Here is a 20,493-nt window from a genome sequence, read left to right as displayed (position 1 = left end):
TATGTCTTTGTGCCTGTTTTCTGTGGAAGCATGACTTGATGTTGTGTTGTTGTGTCTGTTTCAGATACAATACTGACAATGTTTCCTCTTTGCTATCCACCTCCCCTCTTTGTCTCTTTTGCTTTGTGCCCTGCACTGCCTCCTTGTCCCCTTCCCCTCACACCCCCTTCTTGCTCTTTTTGCACCTGCCTCCCTAGGTGTAAACAGGTGCACGCTCCCTTCATACCCGCCCCCCCAGGACCCCCTCAGTGCGGGGCAGTATGAGGTAACGGAGGACATGGCACAAGGAGAGGTTTTTGAATTCAGTCAATCCAAAAGAGGCCAGGCTCCTTTCTGGCAGAATTTTAGTAGATTAGCTCCATTTAAGAAATAGAGATACAAAGACTCTTCTGAAGGACCAGCTATTTTTCTTAGAAGCACTAAACACTGGATGATCATTTCCCATGATGAAGAAAAATACGAAAAACACACATACACAAGAGACTCCGAAGTTAAGGACCAATGTTAATATAGAGTGTGTTTTAAAGCAGCAAGAGGACTGAAGACTGGGATTTAAAAAATGAGAAAAAATAAAACTTTACAATTCATATATGTTAGTAACGTTCTCAATTATCACGCTTCTCCAGCTGAGTCAACTGTCATGAACTCCTCCCCTCGGATTCTGCATATTCACACCATCTGAATGTCCTGGAGTTATTGAGATTGTTATATGGTTTCATTTTTAATCTATCATCTGGAAAGAAACACAAGGCCAAGCCAGGTCATTCCTAATAGTCTGATTGTGTCCAAAAGCTGAAATCTTGCTGTGCTGCTATGTGAGATTGCTTGTTGCATTCTTCTGAATGTGGGATTGAATAATGGCGGGCCTCAGCTACAGGCTGTGGCGTGTGAAGGACCTATGAAGCTCCACTGTCAGCGTCACCTCTAAGTTAGATCCATCATGCCGCTGATCAAAGACTGGTCAGGCCATCTCTGCTCTACTGATGTCTGCCTCTGGATCTCCTCCTCACTCTCAGCGCTCCATTCTCCTCTCTCTAGCTGTCTGTGCACAGTAGCCCTCTCTTCAAGTCTGACGTTCACAGCGTTTCCCTCCCTCTCTGCATCCCTCTTTTGTCAACTCCATCTCTCTACCCATCTGCTCAGCCTCTGTTAGTCAGTGGCTCTCAGAGGAAGTGCTTCATTCTTTTGGAAACCTGCCATTGGCTATGATATGATGGGTCAGGGGACAAATCAATAGTTGAAACATCAGTAGAATATTTACATCCTTTCACCAACCACTTTTGACAGGGTATTCATATCCGATCATACCGAGGGGCTGTGGGTTGCATTTGACAGAGAGCTTGCCGCTCAGATAAAACAGCCGGGAGCAGGAGAAAGGCAGGCTATGGTCCACCTGCCTTGTGTCCGAGCCCCTCCCCCACTCTCCCCAGAGACCACCCCTGTAGCACTGTGCTGGCAGCTCACTGGGTGTTTGGAAAGAGCACAGCCTACCTCCGGAAATCCACTGAGAGCTAAAAGTGAAGTTGATGCATTGGCCAAGGTCTAAAATAATATCTCTTTTTCATGTCAGCTGTAAAAAAAAAAAAAACAGACCTCTTCAGTTGACTTAATTATTTTGTATTGCTCACACTGTCAAAGCACAGCACGTAGTCGGTCTGAGGAGGGCTTTTCTCTCTCATTTGAGTAAGAGCAATGCCACAGTGTGAGAAATTAGAGAGTACCCTAACCAGCATGAGGGGAAATGGTCAGAAAAATGGCAGAAATTGTAAATGAAGAGGACAACCCTATCACTTGGTTGTGATTCAGAATTAAGAAAAGTACCCTGCAGAAGTGTTAGCCAATATGGTGGGGAGGCGGAAAGGTGAATTTAATCTGTAGCATGCAGGTGTCCTCTGACAGATTCATGCGTCTCCAAAGACTGCAGCTTCAAATCTTGGCACTCCTCCCCGTCATGTTGTTTTCCAGGTCTGATCCATGTTCTGGCAGTTAGCTCTGGCGCTGTTAAGTGATTTACAAAGGACTTTGGCCTGATCAGGTTGATTTGCTTAATCAACAAAGTCCTTGAAGCTGCTGTGAGAGAGATCCTGCCATAAAGTCCTTCAGCTGAGGTGTTAGAGAGGAGAAGATCAACTGAGGAGAAACTACCAATTTACACACTTCATCGAGGTGTATTCTTTTTCCACAGTTGGAATGTAAGTGAAACATCTGTCCATGGTTTATGATCATATTTTGACCTCAGATACAGAAGTACATTTTGTGTTGAATTATATCACCTGATGGACAGTACATATACAGTATGACAACTTGTGCAATGTGATATATCATTATATATCTTCACTATTCACTACAACGTGATATGAAAGAGTTATATATCGTTCTATGTCATTTGTTTGCCTTCTTACAGGACTTATAACCTATTGGAAAAAAGACCTTAGAATTGCTTTGTATGTTGTGTAATTTATGTTTTGTTTCAGTAAAGAAAGTTGAGAAATGGGTGAGTTGGCTGCTGGTGTCTGTAGAGATGGCTCCCAGTGAGATTGTTTCGGAAGATAATTCCCTCATCTGGCACAGCAAAGAGATATGGTTCCCAGGCCATGATAACCTCAGGTCCCGTGCTACGCCCACCCCCATCCCCCACCTCCCAACTCCACGCCACCACCAGTAACAACATTCAGACACAGGCATGCAGGCAAACACACACACACACACACAGAAACACAATCATGCGCACTTGCTGGCCCGTTCTGCTGCGGAGAAGAGAGATGCTATCTAACAGTGCCTTCCAGCATTCCACTAGTGATTATCTATTCAGTTTCACAGGCTGATTTGAATTAGTCATGTATTTTCCCTTCAGTGTGGGACTTGCATCTCTCTCTCTCTCTCTCTCTCTCTTTTCCTTTCTCCCTCTCTCTTTCTCTCTCATACACACTGGGAATTCCTCGTTCCCCGGTGCATGACATCCACTCAGACAGAAACCTAGAGGTCAGGCCTTTTCCATATGAGTAGATACTGTGCTGTCTGATTGAAACACTTAAAACACCTTATTATATTATATCACACTTATATAGCGGTAATTTTATTGCACAAAAGAGTTCATTCTTATTTCAGACGTTTAGAAACTACATAGAATTCCTTTATCTATTTCACATGCCAAAAGATGGTTTCATTTGAATATATAGTAGGAAACAGATTTTCATTAGTCAAGTTAGGTTTCACATTTCAAAGTATATTATTAACAGTGAGTTATGAATCAAAAGAAGAATCATCTATTTTACCTTTATCAGCTACACACTGTAAATACTGTAAAAAGAACAGATCATATATTTGGATATTGGTATTTTGCGTTGGAGACGAATGTCGTTCCAGTTCTAGCGTGCGGTAGACCTCAGTACCAGGTAAATGCATGCTTGTGGCATCCAATATTTTGCATGAGACTTAAGACAACTCTTAACAGATTGTTTAGTTTCATTTAACTTCCAATGGGATTTTTTTTTTTTTCCACAACACGGAACCATTCATTTGTGAACCTACACCATCTCACTAAAGGGAGTTCTTTTCTCTGTCCACCTGTCTCCTGCTCACTTCACATTACAGGTTGTAGCTTCTGTTTTTATTTATTGTCAGGTAGGGGGGAAACCTCTTTTCCTCATGCTGACTCAAAGACTAAAATGTTGATAGGTGAAATGAAAGGCACTGATGCTCTCTTTGCCCAGATATAATGGTTACTATAAACTGTCATATTATTTTAAACCTTTATTATATTATTTTCTTTTCTTTGACTCCAACCTACACTATCATGGTCTAAACTGCTGGGGTTTTTTTGGAATGCCATTAACTGCTGAGGCAAAACGGGTATAATTTTTCTATGATAACAGTGAACCAAATAGGAGTTAGCACCGATCATGGGTGTTTGTGTATAGATTTGTAGTCGAGCAGAAGAGCTGAATAAATGCGAAACATCTTGGGATGAGCTAAAAATAAACATAATCCTGAAGACACACACACACACACACACAGTACTGTGTTGCAATTCATATGCTCTTGTTTCAGATGGCAAATGATTATTTGAAGTACAATGACTTGACAGTTAATTCCGCACCTGTATTTATTGAATGCAGTATTAAATAGTACCATTTTGGCCACATTGTTAAAAGGATGTATATATTGGTTTTATTTTTTCTTATATAATTATCAGTCTGACCTTGTACTGCGAGATGAGAGGACAGCCTTCTGTGCAGTTGATTTTTTTTTTTTTTAAATCTCTCTTTCCGGACATGAAACCAAGACAGCCAAGTTAGTAGACTGTCCAGAGTTCGCTCAGATTTCTGTGATTTCTTTTAGTCCAGGGTGTACATGAGCCAGTAACCACATTCTCTCACATTTAGCATAGCAACATCTTCAGTAGGAACTCCTCGGAGTTGGTTATGCAGTCCTGAGTTTCAGAATAGTCAGTCTTCAATCAGCCATATATCGATGTGGTGTTCAATGACAACAAGGTAAAAAGAAGACTGACATCCCACTTTTGAAATCTCTCCATTGTATATTACCATCAAGTTTGAGGTTTGGATTTTTGCCTATCACAGAAGAATTTACTCACAGTATCCATATCCTTTGTCACCATATGCAAACATTTGTCATTTTCTTTCTTGCTGGCCTTTGAGTTTGATTATTTGTTGTAAAAAGGAAAAACCTTAAAAATAATGCCTATTCAATCCAGAAACTGTGAATGGGAGAGTGGAGATGTCAACTGTATGTACATTGTATGTTTTGATGTAATCAGAAGCACTGGGAATATGTTGTACTTTGCTGTAAAAATAAATCCATATCTGATATAGCTGTACTTTTGTTGAAAATAAAAACTCTACAGAACTGCGTGTTAAGGCGTCAAAGTGTGAGTGAGACCATTGTGCTGGATTTCCTGTCGTGTGACATCATTTCCTGTTTTTTAGGCCTCCCCATTCCAAACAGCTGATATATTACAAATGAAAGGCCGTACTTAGGATTAAAAACATAAGATTAGGTGAGAACATCATCAGACTGGTATTCACAAGCCACAAAAGAAAAATTCCAACAAGTTTCCAACCACACATTTTAGCTTGCAAAATAACTATGCTGTATGCAATTAGTAGTGAGACTTATGCAAATATACTTTCCTAGTTGGCCGTGCTGAAGTGTTGGCTGATTGCCGCTTCCTAATGTTTTGGAGTCCACAGATGCAAGACTTTCAGGCAAGCTCTAAAACATCCTTGTGTAATGCAGGCAGTGAGTGTCTGGATGTCTAAATAGCTGAAGTGAGTCTATATATCTGATTGTCTAAAGATACCTGTAAAAAGGACAGAGCTAAAGGTTATGCAAAGAGGCTTTAACAGAATATCAAAATTGCCAATGAGAAGACTCATATTTGGACAAGAGCAATATGCAGTGTTACTGTGGTCTCTAGTGGTCAGCTTTGGTGTTACACTTCCCAAGGACATGGCAGATTCTCCAAAAGGGAGCCCTTCAGGATGATCATCTGTTTGTGGTTGCAAAAGACACTTGTATCAGCTATGCAGAGCTAAAAATATCCATATAAATTTAAGCTACTTAATAAGTACATCTACAGCAAGTCACAAACTTCAGTCTTTGTATAGAAATAATAATAAAAAAAAGAATTTACAGCAGTAGGACAGAACAGTGACCTCTAAAGGAACCAGAGAGATTATTACACAGTGTGCACTTTGAAGTTGGTTGTGTGAGTGTCGCTTATCTTGTCCTACCTATAGGAAAATTTGGCAAAGCTAGAAATCCATTATTCAGTCGTGAGTGCACAGCAATGAGGTAATAAAATTAGATAAAAATGAAATTCACTGGCCATTTCTCTTGATGCTATCATGAGCATCATATGAGTTCAGAGGTGTCGTGCTTCAGGTAGTTCCTCAGAATAGGAGGAATGTCCAAGCTGTCAATGGAAGGCTCTTTATTAGCAAAGGAGATGTATCTTCGAATTGCCAGCCGAGTCTGAGACATCAGTGCTTTGGGACAAACTGGAGCAGAAACAGAATAAACAAAGGTGGATCAACATTTGCTTTTTGAGTCATTTCACAGAACAGTTCTATCTAAATCTACTATAATCAGTGTCTCACCTCTCTCCTTGAGCAGTAGAACCAGAGCTTCATTCTGCTTTGTAGTCTTGTCAATGATCAGTGTGGGTAGATACACGTCTGCACCAAAGTCTATGAGAAGCTGGATGTACTCCACCCCGCAGCCATAACGGAGACACACCTCCAGAACTGTCTTTGGCTGTTTTATCCTGGCCAGCATCCTCTCATCTGTGCAGTTGTAGTTGGGATTGGCCCCATGCAGAAGGAGCAGTTTAAAGCAGTCCAGGTGTCCATAAACAGCTGAGATATAAAGGGGCCCTCTGCAGGCTGTGGCATTGGAAGCCCAGTCGGGTACTTTGGATCTGACATCCGTCTCGGCTCCAAACCGTAGCAGCTCTCGGAGCACATCTACATCACCCTCCCGGGCGGCAGTCAGCACCGGAGAGCAGTTGTTGTACTGGCTGCCATTGGGATCGGCTCCGGCCTTCAGCAGAGCAACCACACAGTCCAGATGTTTCCCGCTGACAGCTGTGAACAGAGGCGTCTGGGCCTTCACATCCAGGCTGTCAATCTGGATCCGAACACAGGAGAACACCGACAGGGTTTAGCACCAGGGAACACAATCCCAGCAAATAGTGGTTTGATGATCCAAGAACTTAAAGCAGTGTACAAATAGTGTACAGTGAGTTGAGTGGAGCCTTTTCCACTGCAAACAGCTGCCTGTTGCATCTGGAAACAACACTGATAACAACTGAGTTAGAAGGACCAAAAAATGAGACATGCAAAAAGGCGAAGTAGGAGAGAGGTGAACTGCAGAGTTGGGAACTAATTTTATGTGGGCTTGTCACTAGTAGTGACCTCTTTTATATTACACATAGTCATTTAATCCATTGTTCATATAAACATTAATTGGAGCAGCTTTAATGCACAAAGCGTAAAATGTAATGAAAATCTCATTTCTTATTTCGTACTCATCATTTTTAATAAATGAAAAAACCTGCAGGAATAATGGCGGAACCATTCTTGGCTTTTAAAGGAAGTGTTTGAGGGATGAGTGCAGTATGTAATTTTGGTTATTAAATAGGATACTTACATCCATTACACCCACCAGCGGGCACAGTTGTAGTGTCCCACTCGCCCGTTCCACACCCACTCTCAAAAATCCATCTCATCATCCTTATCTGAAAGTTGCACAACAAAATGCTCTCTCTACGTCTCACCTCTGCGCCATGCTCCAACAGTAACTCCAGGCACCTCAAGTGTCCCAGAGCGGCAGCAGTGCGCAAGGGGGTTACTGGGACCCCCCACCCGCTTCGGGCATTGATAGACCCCCTGTAACTCTCCTGAGACAGAAGCTTGGCGAGCAGAGTGACGTCATCGCTGCTCACGGCGTTGTTCAAGGCCTCACACTGCTCATTGTCCTCATCCTCCTCCTTAGGCTGCAGCAGGGAGAAGATCTTAGAAATGTCCATCAAACTCATGTTGAAAGCTTGGCCCAGAACCATAGTGTAACTCCAGGCTAGTGCCACTTCAAAGCTGTCCCATCTGCAGTGACAGAGAAAGAAGATGATGCACCCAAACACATGCACAGCGGAAATACTCTTGTCATTTTGGTTTATCTTTGGTAGGCATGGTTTTTACTTTAACAAATCAAGTGGTTACCATGACAGTTTCCTACCATGACCAGACAGTACAACCTTAAGCCAATGCGGGTGGTTTACATGACACAGTCATTGTATTTAAGGCAAATCACAGCAATGCAGCCTAAATGGATAGATCAGACATAATGTGCGTGGCTTCAAAATCGAATATGAATGCATTTTATACACAAACTCACAAAGTGAATGCTTTCCCACTAAACGTCCACAGACTTTGCTCAGTAGAAACAAAGTTATAAGGCTGGTGTCAACAGCAGGGAACTGGCACCAACTGTAACAAGACACTTACCTCACCTTGTTGCTGGCTAATGTTATTTCCAAAGATATTAGAAGAGAAGTTAAAACCTTTCAATATTCCACTAGGTCACGTGGGAGAAAGAAAGAAAGGTCCTCCAACTTGTACAGGCGCTGTGAGTTGTGAAAAATGCAGCATAGTGTGTGTGTGTGTGTGTGTGTGTGTGTGTGTGTGTGTGTGTGTGTGTGTGTGTGTGTGTGTGTATTAGCTGACAGAGGGGCAAGAGCTCCTTTCTGGGGGGTGGGGGCTAATTTTAGGCCACAGATGGGCCTGGCCATACTTCCATTCTTGGAGAGTCATGGCTCAGGTTTATAATTAGAAAGGTGATAGAATTGTGACACCCAGTCTGTGATTGGTGAGTGTGACTGTGTCGTTCCCTGTGTCCTGGGTAAAAACAAAAATGAAATGGAGACGTCTAGGGCTCTGGGCCAGTGTTAACCATGTAAGAATTCCTCGCTAGTAGTTTCAGCTGGTCAAACTAGCAGCTATTAGAGATACAACAGCCGTCAACTGCATTTCTGTATTTCCCAGTGGGACGATGATACCAAATAATCTAGGAGAAAGGCAGTTAGTCTGCCGTAGGTGTCCTGTTATCACCCTGTTTCACACCAAGGCAGCCATTTTAGTAAGTGTCAGCGACGTGAATGTCAGGAGCAGCCAGTCAGCTGTTCCCCTGCCAAACCCACCCGTGTCTTCCCGTGCCCCATGTATAGAAGGAGGGCTGTGACACACCACATTCTTTCAGCAGATGGCACAAGAGTCCGGATTCCTGGCATTGTATAAATCCATGAAGTCGCTTTAATTATTTATCTGAGCACACAAAGAAGAATTAAATGTGGACAACCAGAGTTCAGTTTTAATGCAAAAATCCTGACTCGAGAACAGTGACAAAACAAGAGCAATCAGTAATTGCAATACAATAAAACAGGCCTTTTTCACAGCAGACATTTATACTTGTCAAAGTAGGAAAAGCACAGGTGTTACTGCTAACATTATCTATGACTCCGGTCTAAAGAAGTGTCCCAGTAAACCCAGTGAAAATGAGCCAATATGAACAATATCAGGACCTTGATACCTTGGCAACCACAGGAAATTCAGCCAACATTGATTTCATTATTTACACTTGTATTTTTCCTACTGTGACATGTCAAAATGTCTTCTTTGAAAAAGGTCTATAAGAATTAAGTATGAACTTTGTTGAAGGCACTTTACATGAATTTAACTGCGTTTTTGACATTTGCTAGAATCCCAATTTCATTTCTGATTACTATTCTTTTTTTATTATTATGGATACACTCTCCAACATTAAATGTGAACCCTATCACTTCCAGGTAATGTAAAGCCTACACATCATCAGCTAATGATGAGTCTGTTATCTAACATATGTGATAATGTTCCAAAAAGGTTGACAAACCTTCAGTTTTTATTTGCCATATTACCGCTGATAGTAGTAACAAAAAATAATTCATGTATTATATAATTTTCTAAAAATATTATAGTATATATATATATAAACTGTAAATTTATTAGGTGTTTTTATCAATGAATAAACTTGATAACAATAAATTCCTCGAATGGCGACAAAACGTGTCCAAGCGATTCCCCTTCACATCCCCCCTGTCGCCCACCAGAGGGCGATAGTGATGCACCGATAGCGGTAAGTGCCTATGTCGTAAACAGTAAAGAAGAGGGTGTGCAAACACAGCTCGGTAGAGGACAGCTATTTTCTCAATTACCTTTGTTTGTCGTTTAAAATATTTTAATATTTCTCTCTGAAAAGTCTGGCGTCGCTAAACGAAAACGGGTAGTTACGATACTCGGTTTATTGCACAACCCTCTAAAAAAACGGGCCACCGTTTTAACTTACAGTCAACGTAATATTACTAAGTTGACGTTAGCATCAGTCGAGGGGTGTTACTACCCTAATGTTGCAGTTTAACGGATGAGGCACAACTAACAATACTTCCAGGTGTTTTTTTACAAAATGGAGGAGGAGGACGCTCTGAGAAGTTACTGCAGAAAAATGATTGATCGTGTCCGAAACAAGCAGCAGCACTTTCAGTCCTCAGGGGAGGAAGAGAGGACAGACAGACACAAAGGATGCCGAGGGGGGGCTAAACCTGGAAAACAACTTGTAGCAGGGGACGAGTTAATAGATTACACAGAGTGTAACCTCCCTCTCCTGGACTGTGCGAAACGGGGGAGACACCAACCCTCCCTTAGTCTCATATGTCAAGGTCCCGAAGTTGAGGCCGTCCCCCTTCAGCTCATCTCAATGCTGAGGCTCAAGACCTTCAAGGAGGAGCTGAGACGGGTTAGGAGACGATCTTGCGTGACTCTGTTTTACCATGTGGTCGTTATTACGATAGAAAAAGGCCTTATTTCCTCACTAAGTGAGTTTATCTTCTGTGGCAGGCTGCAGAGGTGGAGGACCATGATCCCGCTGCCTGCGGTGTGTGTGAGCAGGAACAGGCTTTTCTGGCCTTGAAACGTTTTATCTGGAAGAAGAAGACACAACTGCAGTTCCAAACATTGAAGGGCAGACTAAACACATACTTGGGCCAGAGAGTAAGTGACTTTAAGTAAAGATCAACTCGGTGTCAAACCTGTCAGACTAATATTTACGCCAGTTCGACTGATTAGAGAGGTTATTTACATGATTAAAACAATTCTTCCTCGTTTATAGGGTTGTACGAGTTGGACGAGTTTGGGAAAAATCTCCCAAAGTCCTCCGATGCCCCTCACTGGATTTGGGAGGAACTACTTGGTGAAGATACGCGGGTCACAGCAACCCGGGGTTGCCGTAGCAACCACTAAAGAACGTGGAGTTGCCCTGGCAACAGATGAAATAAGGGGTCACCCTGACAAAAGTGTTATAGGAACTAATTTAGCAAGACCTCGCTGTCCTTTTCCAGACAGATAGCTGCAGACATGACGGGCACAGTATTAATACAATAAAAGGGACAATGTTGTGGTGGAATCAAATAATTTCATACGTCTTTATTTTCACACCCTTTTGCCCAATAAACCGATCCATATGCTGATGGCGGAGTCCTCATTTACCCTCCTCAGCTACAGCACTGTTTACATTCACACCACTAAAATAAGCGCGGAGCCTTTGTTCTGAGCATAAAAAAAGAACATGGTAACAAGGTTAGTACAAAACAGCCATTTATTTTCATAACACTGTATTAAAGTTAAACACACAACACTATTCAGAGCAAATGAGTCTGGCCTTTTTGTCCAGTTTGTGGTCACTTGAACACTGTAAACATAACAACATTGTGTTTTATTTTACTTTAATTAAACCTATTAGATTTTATATTGGCACAAATAATACACAACAAACATGGAAGCGTGCATGCATTAAAACTTAGGAAGTACAGTACAATATCTAAGGCAAAATAATAGCGACATGGGTGAAGTTTTTTTTGGACATTTTCGCCTACTATGGAAGTCATACAGTTACATATAAACACATCCAAAGCACTAATAAAAACAAACCAAAAATTACGTTCAGATCCTCGATCAATTGTTGACAGATTATGAACAAGTTACAAAGAACAAGTTACTGTTAAAGTGGGGACTGAATGTGGAAATCGTTCCTGAAGCACAGATCTGTTATTTCAGCCATACATTGTTACACACATGGCTGATCTTCGATCAATGTATCGGACTGCTTCCCTTTAAACCTTACTGAAGCTGAAGGTGGAGTAGGATCTACTCATCTGGCTTCCTCTTGGGCTTCTTTGGGTTACGGGAGCGGCTCTTGGCTTTGCACAATGGGCAGATGGGAGCATTACGATGAATCTGCTGATGACAGGACAGGCAAGCCTGGAGAGAAGAGAGGAATTTTCAGAACAGTTACTACACATTATGTCTTTTTTTTTGTCTTGTAGAGATAAGCAGACAACTTAGTCAGGTGGTATCTGACAATGTCTTGTCTATAATTCATTTATATTTAGGGTGGTTTGTTTTTCTCACCATTTTCTCCGTTTATGGCACAGTTAGAGGCAATTACGTCTTGCAAATTTCTCTATGATTAGGTCAGGCCACCCACTGACTATTCAAACTTGAAAAATTGACAATTTTTACACCCCTACTGCTGCTATTTAGGTCAGCAGGAGAAATACCTTCATAGGTGGGGGTTGCTGTCTGAAGGTGGCTGTTTGGCGGGCATCTTGCTTCCTGGACACCTGGAGCTGCTGTGCTGCTGCTGCAGCGGCAGCAAGGGATTCTGGGATGGCAGGCTCATGTGGCTCCTTCTGCCACTCCGCTTTCTGCTTCTCAAAGTAACTGTTGGAAGCAAAGGAAGAGAAGAATCTGGCTAGATGTGACTTTTATTTAGAGCTTATGATCACAGTTAAGAATATCCCATCTACGCTGTGTATTAAGAGATGGAATTGGAGAACTTCGTAGTTGAGCTCACACATCCTCTTTTTATGTACAACCCTGAGAAAAAGTACAGACCTAGTGAGAGTGTTTGCATGCATGTAACGGTGTGTCTGTGTGTGGGCAGGAGAGGGCTGGGAAAGATATTTGGCCTTGGACTTTATGCCTAACTGGCCCGTTTTCAAAAAGAAAAAAAAAAAATGCAATCCCATTTCATTACACTCTGGTTTAGTTCAAAATAGGTTTGTGATAGCGTAGAACTTTGAGCATTCACAGAACAAATTTCATGGGTTGTTGTTCCCGTAACCACAATATACTAGAGCACCAAACATCAAAGCCTGTTTATAAGCACTACATTAACATATGCATTACAGTAACTCAGTTAGTACAAGTTTATTTGATATGAATTCTATGCCATTATATTTTTCATATAAATTATTATTTATTTATTTTTTTGCCATTATTGAGGTGTAGAGTGCTCGGTTTTGTGCTGACTTATCAGTCTCACACAGTAGCTTAAACTGTACCCAACACTGTAAGGCCTGTAAGGTGTAACTTAATTTTCTCCAAAGTTGTTCCATCACACCTTGTAATACAAGTGCAGTAGGCACTATTACTATTAGGTAAAATGACTCTTAGAACTACTTTTCTGGCACCAAGATGTGAGAGTGATAGTTTTAACATCTCCCCAGACATCATAAATCTCTCTCTACTAACAAGAATCACTGACAAACAACAGTGATAAGCCACAGCTTTCTGACTATCTCATAAACTCAGGGAACATCAAGAAGTACACCACCACGAAGTAAAAGGGAGACGACTACCACCTGGCCAGAATTGAACTCATCATCCAAGCTCCTAAGCAGTACAAAGACAAAGTGAGAAGCCAGCCTGCCAACAATGCTGTCAGTGTGCAGAGAAGCAGGGGTTCAGCACTTATCATCACAAATAAAGAGCTTTAGTTGTTAAGAAAATTTCAATTAGCAGTACATACAATATCCTAACCAACAAAAATGAGAAATTACATTTTTTTTTTTTTAATTTCCTATGCACTTTCAAGTTAGAAAAAAATTCCAAATTGAGCAGGAATGTCAAATCTTGACAGCCATACCTCTGAGTAAGGGACCACATCAACAACCATCAGAATTACTACTGGCAAACTGGATCTGCATTTTGGTCTATACAATGGAAGAAAATACTCTCAGATAAAAAGCATTTCTTTAGAACTGTCCTAGCATACACCTGAAAACATGAATATGATCCTTGGCACTATTAGACACCCTCATCATAAATAAACCAGTCACCTGCCATAATGCTCCAGGCCAGTAGCACATTGTTCTGTATTGAGAGCTTGAAAGAGTTACTTACTGGGCTTTTCTCATCACTTTTTCATTTTCTTACACATCAAAATGTGTATGATGGAATTAACGGAGCTAACATTTTGACTTGGGATACCTGAGTCTCCTTGTCCAACACTGGGATCAACCTCACTTTCATGTTCTAGCACAATCAACAAAGATTTTCTTTAAAGTATATTTTTCCATTTAATTCTCATGGTACCTAGTCACACAGATATTGTAGTGTTGATTTAATAGGTCAGAGTTTTCAGATATTTGATGCTTCAGTTGCCATCCCAACACTGTGGAAGTGAATGTAATGGTTACGGTGCTCCAAGCATCAAAAACATCCTTTGAAAAACATTTTTCCACAAACAATGTCCCAACTTGATGAGATATTCCAAAGATCTCACTAGGGCTGTGGACATCTTCCAAACATCCCATAAATATCAGTGACTAAATAATAAAATCAGACAAACCATTCAGATTCTTCAGATCACTGATGGCCATAAAGTAATATGATCCCCCACTCAAAAGATATTCCCTTTATGCAGGAAATGAACTGTCTCACAACCAAACTGCGTCAAATTCAGCTCGCTATCATACTTTGGCTTTGCTCCATCCCAGTGTCCTAAAAATAAGCTCTACCGTTTTTGTCTGCACTCCCCATCCTAACAAAAAGCCAAATGACAAACTGGTGACGAAAGGGCAGGAACTACCGTTTGTCCTTGACATTTGAGCTGTCTGATCTGAACATCTGATCCAACGTGTCTCTACCAGGCAGTAGTCCAATTTTCTCATGACTTACAACCATCCTGTCATCTCCGCAACTACCATCCAAGACTCTGGTTACGCTACTAAACCAGCCAATAGCATACCTGGACACCACACAGCCGTAATATGTCCCATCCATCACCACCAAACACGACTGTCAGAAAAACTATTTGCTGTTGCTATTTATAATCATGTTTTGATTAACCTTTTAATATTGCTCAATGTTGCACAACTTGGGTCAAACTGCATTTTCATTTTCAGGTAAAGGCAGAAATCTGCTGAATTTTGTGGCTAGAAATGTATCAAACAAGCCAAACTTTAACCCCTGCCCCCAACTACCATTGATAGTAACCTTAATATCCACAATGATGAGTTAGATGGTTATGTTACTTTCTGTCTGCACTATTGGAGGCTGAAAATTAATCATTACACTCCATTCCCTCTTTTTTCCTTTGGAGGATATGCTACTGAATTTGTAAACATTACTGAATTTTTACTCTAGATTCAGTTTTTAAACTGGATATTTAGCTTGTTCTTTTGGAGTATTTACAAAACACTACAATTATACTGTTCACCGTTGCGTCTTTAATGATCAAAGGTATTACATCCTGTTTTCAACCTTAGATACTGTCACTCTGGGAAATACATACCCAAAACCATCAGTATATCGATTTATATAAATAAAAGCAATCATTGCTTTAATTATACAGAAAAGTAAAAAAAAATTGGTGCACTTTGAACATATGAAGGATTTATTAAAATCCTTGAAAAAGGAATTTTATGCAAAGGCAAACTAATTTTCTGAATTTATCTCTAACAATAAGCCTAATCAAACATTTTTATTTAATACTACTGGCCCTTGTCTGAACCTGTCTTCCTTCAAGTGTCCTTGTCTTTTCAAGTATTGACAGCCGAACATTTCTATCCTTCTTGGATGACTCTAAAGACAGCTGATCTAGGATTTCCTGCCCTTATTTCTTTACTGAGTGAGATTAGGATGATCTCGTGAACTGACTTTTCTCAGATGTAAGCCTGTTTTCTAGCACTGTCGACATGAAATCTACCAAATTCCTTTTTAAATTATGTAACAACCAGATTGCTCTCTGTCCTCTGGTTGTGTCTGAACATTTTAAGGCTGCTCGTGTGCAAACATTGCTAATAAACTAATCCACATGGTTTCATACAGGCCCATTTCACGACTACCTTAAGTAGCTCAAACCCTTGAATGGTAACAAAACCTTATTAAAAAATTTCTTGCTTGGAATTTGTTGTTGCCGAATCATTGTGATGTGTGGCAGATGCTGTTGTAAATTCGTTGAGTGATGTTGCAGCCTGATGATGATTGTGAAACTGATACAGTAGACCAAAGTATCCTTATTAATAAACTGAAGCAATGGGTCATTTTTAAAAGGACTGCACTGAGGTGGTTTTCTTTTACTGGATGGAAATTCCAACATTCTGTGAATTAGTAATTTTCTCACTAGTTACTAATTAAGTCATTAATTACATATGAGGTGCCACAAAACTCCATTCTTGGACCACTTTTCTTCATATAATGTATGCTATATTTATCTGTACTTGTCACCTATGAATAAACAAAATTAACTAAACTACCTATTATGTCCCTGCGAGTCTGATTAATTAGTGTTTGATTTGCACAGTACAAAATTTAAATTAAATAAATAGATATTTGATTTCGATGCTTGTACATAGCACGTCACGCACCCAATTCTGTTCTGTAACAATAGGATGATGCAAACTGAAATGTCATCTGTTGCTGCATGCACTCTTTGAAGTGTGCTACTCAAATTTACCTTGACAGTGAACATTGAATATTTATATAGTAAGCTAGCTGCTATGTTTTTCCACTTTCCCTTTGCACTGGAAGTGAGATTCTGTTGTCTTTGCCCGCTACTTTATATCTGAGAATCTGTGTGGTTACAGTCAAGATGTGCAACACCATAAAAAAACAGTATTTTACATTTACTGTACTGTGTGTTTTTGAATGATGTGATTTTAATTGTTTATAAAGTTAGGTACCTACATATTTGGACAGTGACACAATTTTTATAATTTTGCCTCTGTACACCACCACCATGAATTGAAATGAAGCCATCAAGATGTGACTGAAGTTAGACTTGCAGCTTTAATTCAAGAGGTTCAACAAAAATATTGCATTAACCATTTAATAATTACATCCATTTTTATACATAGTCCCTTATTTTCAGAGGCTCAAAAAGTAATTGGACAAAACCAATATAATTATAGGGATTATTTTTAATAGTTGGATGAAAATCCTTTAAAGTCATTGACTGCCTGAAGTCTGGAACCAATGGACATCACCAAATTCTGAGTTTCCTCCCTTGAGATACTTTACCAGGTCTTTACTGCAGCCGCCTTCAGTTACTGCTTGTTAGTGGGTATTTCTGCCCTCAGTTTTGTCTTCAGTAAATGAAACACATGCTCAATTGGGTTGAGGTCAGGTGACTGGCTTGGCCATATATTCCATTTCTTTGGCCTGAGAAGCTCTTGTGTTGCTTTGGCAGTTTGTTTTGTATCATTATCCATCTGTACTGTGAAGCACCGTCCTATCAGTTTTGGATCATTTGGCTGACTCTGAGCAGATATCATAGCCCTGTACACTTCAGAATTCATCCTCTTTCTTCTATCAGCAGTCATATCATCAATAAACACCAGTGACCCATTTTCATTGGCAGCCACACATGCCCATGCCGTAACACTCCCTCCACCATGTTTGACAGATGATGTGGTGGCTTTGAATCGTGAGCCCTTCCTTTCCTTCTCCATACTCTTCCCTTCCCATCATTCTGGTCCAAGTTAATCTTGGTTTCATCTGTCCAAAGAATCTTGTTCTAGAACTGGGCAGACTTTTTTAGATGTTTTCTGGCAAAATCTAATCTGACCTTTCTGTTTTTGAGTGTTACCAGTGGTTTGCACCTTGTGGTAAACCCTCTGTATTTACATTCAACAAGGCATCTCTCAATTGTAGACTTTGACAATGATACGCCTACATCCTCGAGAGTGTTCTTGGCCTAGCTAAATGTTGTGAAGGGTTTTTTTCTTTTCCACAAAGGAAAGAATTCTGTGATCATCCACTTTAGTTGTCTACCATGGTCTTCCAGGCCTTTTGGTGCTACTGACCTCGTCAGTGCATTCCTTCTTTTTAAGAATGTCCCAAATTGTTGTTTTGGCCACTCCTAAAGTTTCTACCATCTGTCTGATAGGGTTGTGTTGTTTTTTCAGCCTAATTATGGCCTCCATTATTTGTATCGACACCTCTTTGGACCGCATATTGAGATTTCCCATGAACTACCAAATGCAAATACAACACTTGGAATCAACTCCAGACCTTTTATCTGCTTAATTTGTCATGAAACAACAAGGGAACAGGCCACACCTGGCCATGAAACTACTTGTCCAATTACTTTTGAGCCTCTGAAAATGTGTGTGTGTTTTTTTTTATGTGTGTGTATACTTACTCCAGGGAGAGCTTCTCCTCTTCTTCATTGAGGTTAGGGAGTCTGTGTAGACCTAAAGTCATCCTGAGGGCATCAACGTGCTCCTTCAGAGGTTTGTACTCATCATGCAGGCGGCGAGTGGTTTCTAGCAGTTTATTCAGGTCATTCTCCGACTGCTTGATGGTGCTCTCCATCTGAAAGGACAGGATTGGATATTAATATACACGTAATGTGCTCAGAATAAAACTATTTGTGGTTGCGTAGACACTACAGTATAGCTTTTATATTGATAATAATACAGGCTCTGAAATTGCATCCACAATATCTTTATTATGTGTTGGTTAAACATTGCTGTTGACAATTTTGTTGCTAAATTTTACTCATCTTAAGTTGAACTGAGATTTCAGTCACACCTCCACTGTAGAGGCTTCTTTTCTTTGCATGTAGTACTCACTCACCACATTGATATCTGCATGGATGAGCCGCAGCTCTTCCACATGTGCCATTTTCTCTTGTAGAAGGAGATCCATCTCCTGTTTGTACTCTTTGAGATGCTTCTCCTCAGACTCCAGCGCCTCAAACTCAATCTTCAGACGAGACTTGATTTTTTGCATCTGGATAGTCTTGTTCCTGCCGACAGTGGCGAAGACAAAAGACAGCAGCTGTCAGGTTATCTCCCTCACAGAAGCGAATATAAATAAATAAAAGAGATTTCTTCTCAAAAACAACAAAATCTAAACCACCACATCCACTACCATCCGTTATGGATTGCTTTAATTTGTGCAAAATTAGCATTAACTTAATGGATGTTCTGGATTAATGTTAAACGGAATGCCCGCTTACTCCAGCCGTGAATTAATGTATTCTGTTACACCGTTATTAAGTGTTGTTGAAAAGAAGCCCTGGTAAACAAACACCAATCTGCCACCGGTGAGTTAATGATAGACTGCTAAGCCTGTTAGCTAAGTAGTTAGCTTACCCACAGCAATTACTAGCAGCGCACATCTGGCATTTTGTTGATATACATCTGGATTGTTGATGCGTGTAAGATCCGAACGTGCACCTTAACTACAACTTGTGTGTATTTATCTCTGATTTAGACTATAGCAATTGCTTGTCAACCCTTTCGGAGACAAGCCAGCGTTAAACAAAAAGGAGCAAAAACCTATTAAAAGGGTTCACAGCAGACCGGCTAATATTAGCTAGCTCAGTGACAAAAGCGAAGCCTCTTGGCCGGCTAACGTTAGCCAGATAATGTACTCGGTACGTGTCAAACGTCTAACGACCATTAATTCTATTCCACGTCCAAGTCTTACCGTATTTCCAAGATATTCTCTAATTTGCACATTATTTCTTGTTCGTCAGCCATGGTTTAACGGTCCCTCGTCGCTCAGCTGGCTGGCTCGGTTACCCGTGAGGCCACGGTGGTCTCCTTGTTGATAAAAACACAATAGCCGGGGTGAGCGCGCACGCGACCACGCGCCCGCAATGTGCAACCTTGGCTACGTGCAATCAGTGGCACCACGCGCTCTGCCAGACACAACCTGTGATTGAGCTGGCCCTCAAGCTGTCTGGTACACCGTGATGGAAACCACTTCTCTCCAACAACCACGTTCAGTCTTACATGAAATAAATGAATGACACTCACTGCAGACGTCTGAGTAGTGGAGGGGGCAGGGGGAAAAAACTGGGGAGGAAAAAAAAAAAAAAAAAAGGTCATATCAAGGGACAATATGGCATAAGTTTCTTTCCACTTATTACGCAAGCTATCAGGGCCGTAGCTGGTTGTGAAAGAAATATTCAGATCAGACTGATAATGGAAAGTAGCAATAGGCCTACCACAGGGAGGAAGTACTCAAAGTAAAAGTCCTGCATTCAAAAAATATATATATACTTACCAAGTAAAAGTACTCATGTAGAATGCTCCTTGTCAGCGTATAACATACCAATGGATTATTATTGTTGTCATATCCTATTACTAAGCATCACTTTAATGTTGTAGCTTGAGGTGGAGCCAATTCAAACAATTTCATATACTTGTGGGCAGTTTATTCTATAACAGTGGACTGCATTTCATAAGATAACGTTCTGGTTCGTATGCAAAATATTTATTAGGCCTACAACCAAACACACCCCCACACCAATTGCAAAATCACCCTATGCCATAAGAACATACGCTTAAAACATTAACTGGCACGATTATTACATTAAAGGAATGTGCTGGCCCCTTCACTGCTACTGGAACATCAGGTGTTGCTGAGTTACTGTTGATTTATGTCCCTCTGTAAATAGGTTTAGGGAGACAAAGACCCTGTCTAGGTCCTTGCTGAATGAAGCACAGTCAAAATCAAATTCATTTCAGAGGAAAAATGGTCACCGAAGATGAAGGCTGTCTGTCTAAAAAGCATGGGCCTCATGCTGTTATTGGATTAACTACGAGAGAAGTACTTGGAACAATACAATGGTCCATTCTCGTTC

At 40.7% G+C, this 20,493-nt stretch overlaps 4 protein-coding genes across 11 annotated transcripts in view; 2 read left to right on the top strand and 2 right to left on the bottom strand.

Annotated features, from left to right (window-relative positions):
- LOC120784945 (rho guanine nucleotide exchange factor 9) overlaps positions 1-4,778 on the top strand; it is a 41,145-nt gene extending 36,367 nt beyond the window's left edge. For 6 of the 7 annotated variants that reach the window (XM_040119104.1, XM_040119101.1, XM_040119102.1 and 3 more), the window contains one exon: positions 198-4,778. In XM_040119104.1, coding sequence (XP_039975038.1) covers positions 198-373 — 176 coding nt within the window. In that variant the 3' untranslated portion in view covers positions 374-4,778. The remainder of the gene's footprint in view (positions 1-197) is intronic. The other variant, XM_040119103.1, reaches the window with a different exon arrangement.
- Positions 4,779-5,516: 738 nt separating this feature from the next.
- On the bottom strand, positions 5,517-8,128 carry LOC120784948 (ankyrin repeat and SOCS box protein 12-like). 2 transcript variants are annotated; one of them, XM_040119113.1, is made up of 4 exons: positions 8,028-8,128; positions 7,301-7,625; positions 6,123-6,651; positions 5,517-6,023 (listed from the first exon to the last, which is right to left on the bottom strand). In XM_040119113.1, exons 2-4 carry the CDS (start codon positions 7,583-7,585, stop codon positions 5,878-5,880), a joined length of 960 nt encoding a protein of 319 aa, XP_039975047.1. In that variant the 5' UTR covers positions 7,586-7,625; positions 8,028-8,128; the 3' UTR covers positions 5,517-5,877. The 2 variants fall into 2 exon arrangements, with proteins under 2 accessions (XP_039975047.1, XP_039975048.1); XM_040119114.1 differs by having other exon boundaries at positions 8,033-8,128.
- Positions 8,129-9,643: 1,515 nt separating this feature from the next.
- On the top strand, positions 9,644-11,102 carry LOC120784949. The gene is made up of 4 exons (XM_040119115.1): positions 9,644-9,690; positions 10,003-10,347; positions 10,449-10,601; positions 10,720-11,102. The coding sequence occupies exons 2-4, from the start codon at positions 10,018-10,020 to the stop codon at positions 10,954-10,956; spliced, it is 720 nt and encodes a 239-aa protein (XP_039975049.1). The 5' UTR covers positions 9,644-9,690; positions 10,003-10,017; the 3' UTR covers positions 10,957-11,102.
- Positions 11,103-11,191: 89 nt separating this feature from the next.
- On the bottom strand, positions 11,192-19,592 carry zc4h2 (zinc finger, C4H2 domain containing). Its single transcript, XM_040119116.1, has 5 exons — positions 19,332-19,592; positions 18,474-18,645; positions 18,037-18,209; positions 12,167-12,329; positions 11,192-11,867 (listed from the first exon to the last, which is right to left on the bottom strand). Exons 1-5 carry the CDS (start codon positions 19,382-19,384, stop codon positions 11,754-11,756), a joined length of 675 nt encoding a protein of 224 aa, XP_039975050.1. The 5' UTR covers positions 19,385-19,592; the 3' UTR covers positions 11,192-11,753.
- Positions 19,593-20,493: the final 901 nt, after the last annotated feature.

Source organism: Xiphias gladius, chromosome 23, assembly GCF_016859285.1.
Source record: "Xiphias gladius isolate SHS-SW01 ecotype Sanya breed wild chromosome 23, ASM1685928v1, whole genome shotgun sequence".
Classification (NCBI taxonomy): Eukaryota; Metazoa; Chordata; class Actinopteri; order Istiophoriformes; family Xiphiidae; genus Xiphias; species Xiphias gladius.
This window is presented reverse-complemented; position numbering and strand designations above follow the sequence as displayed.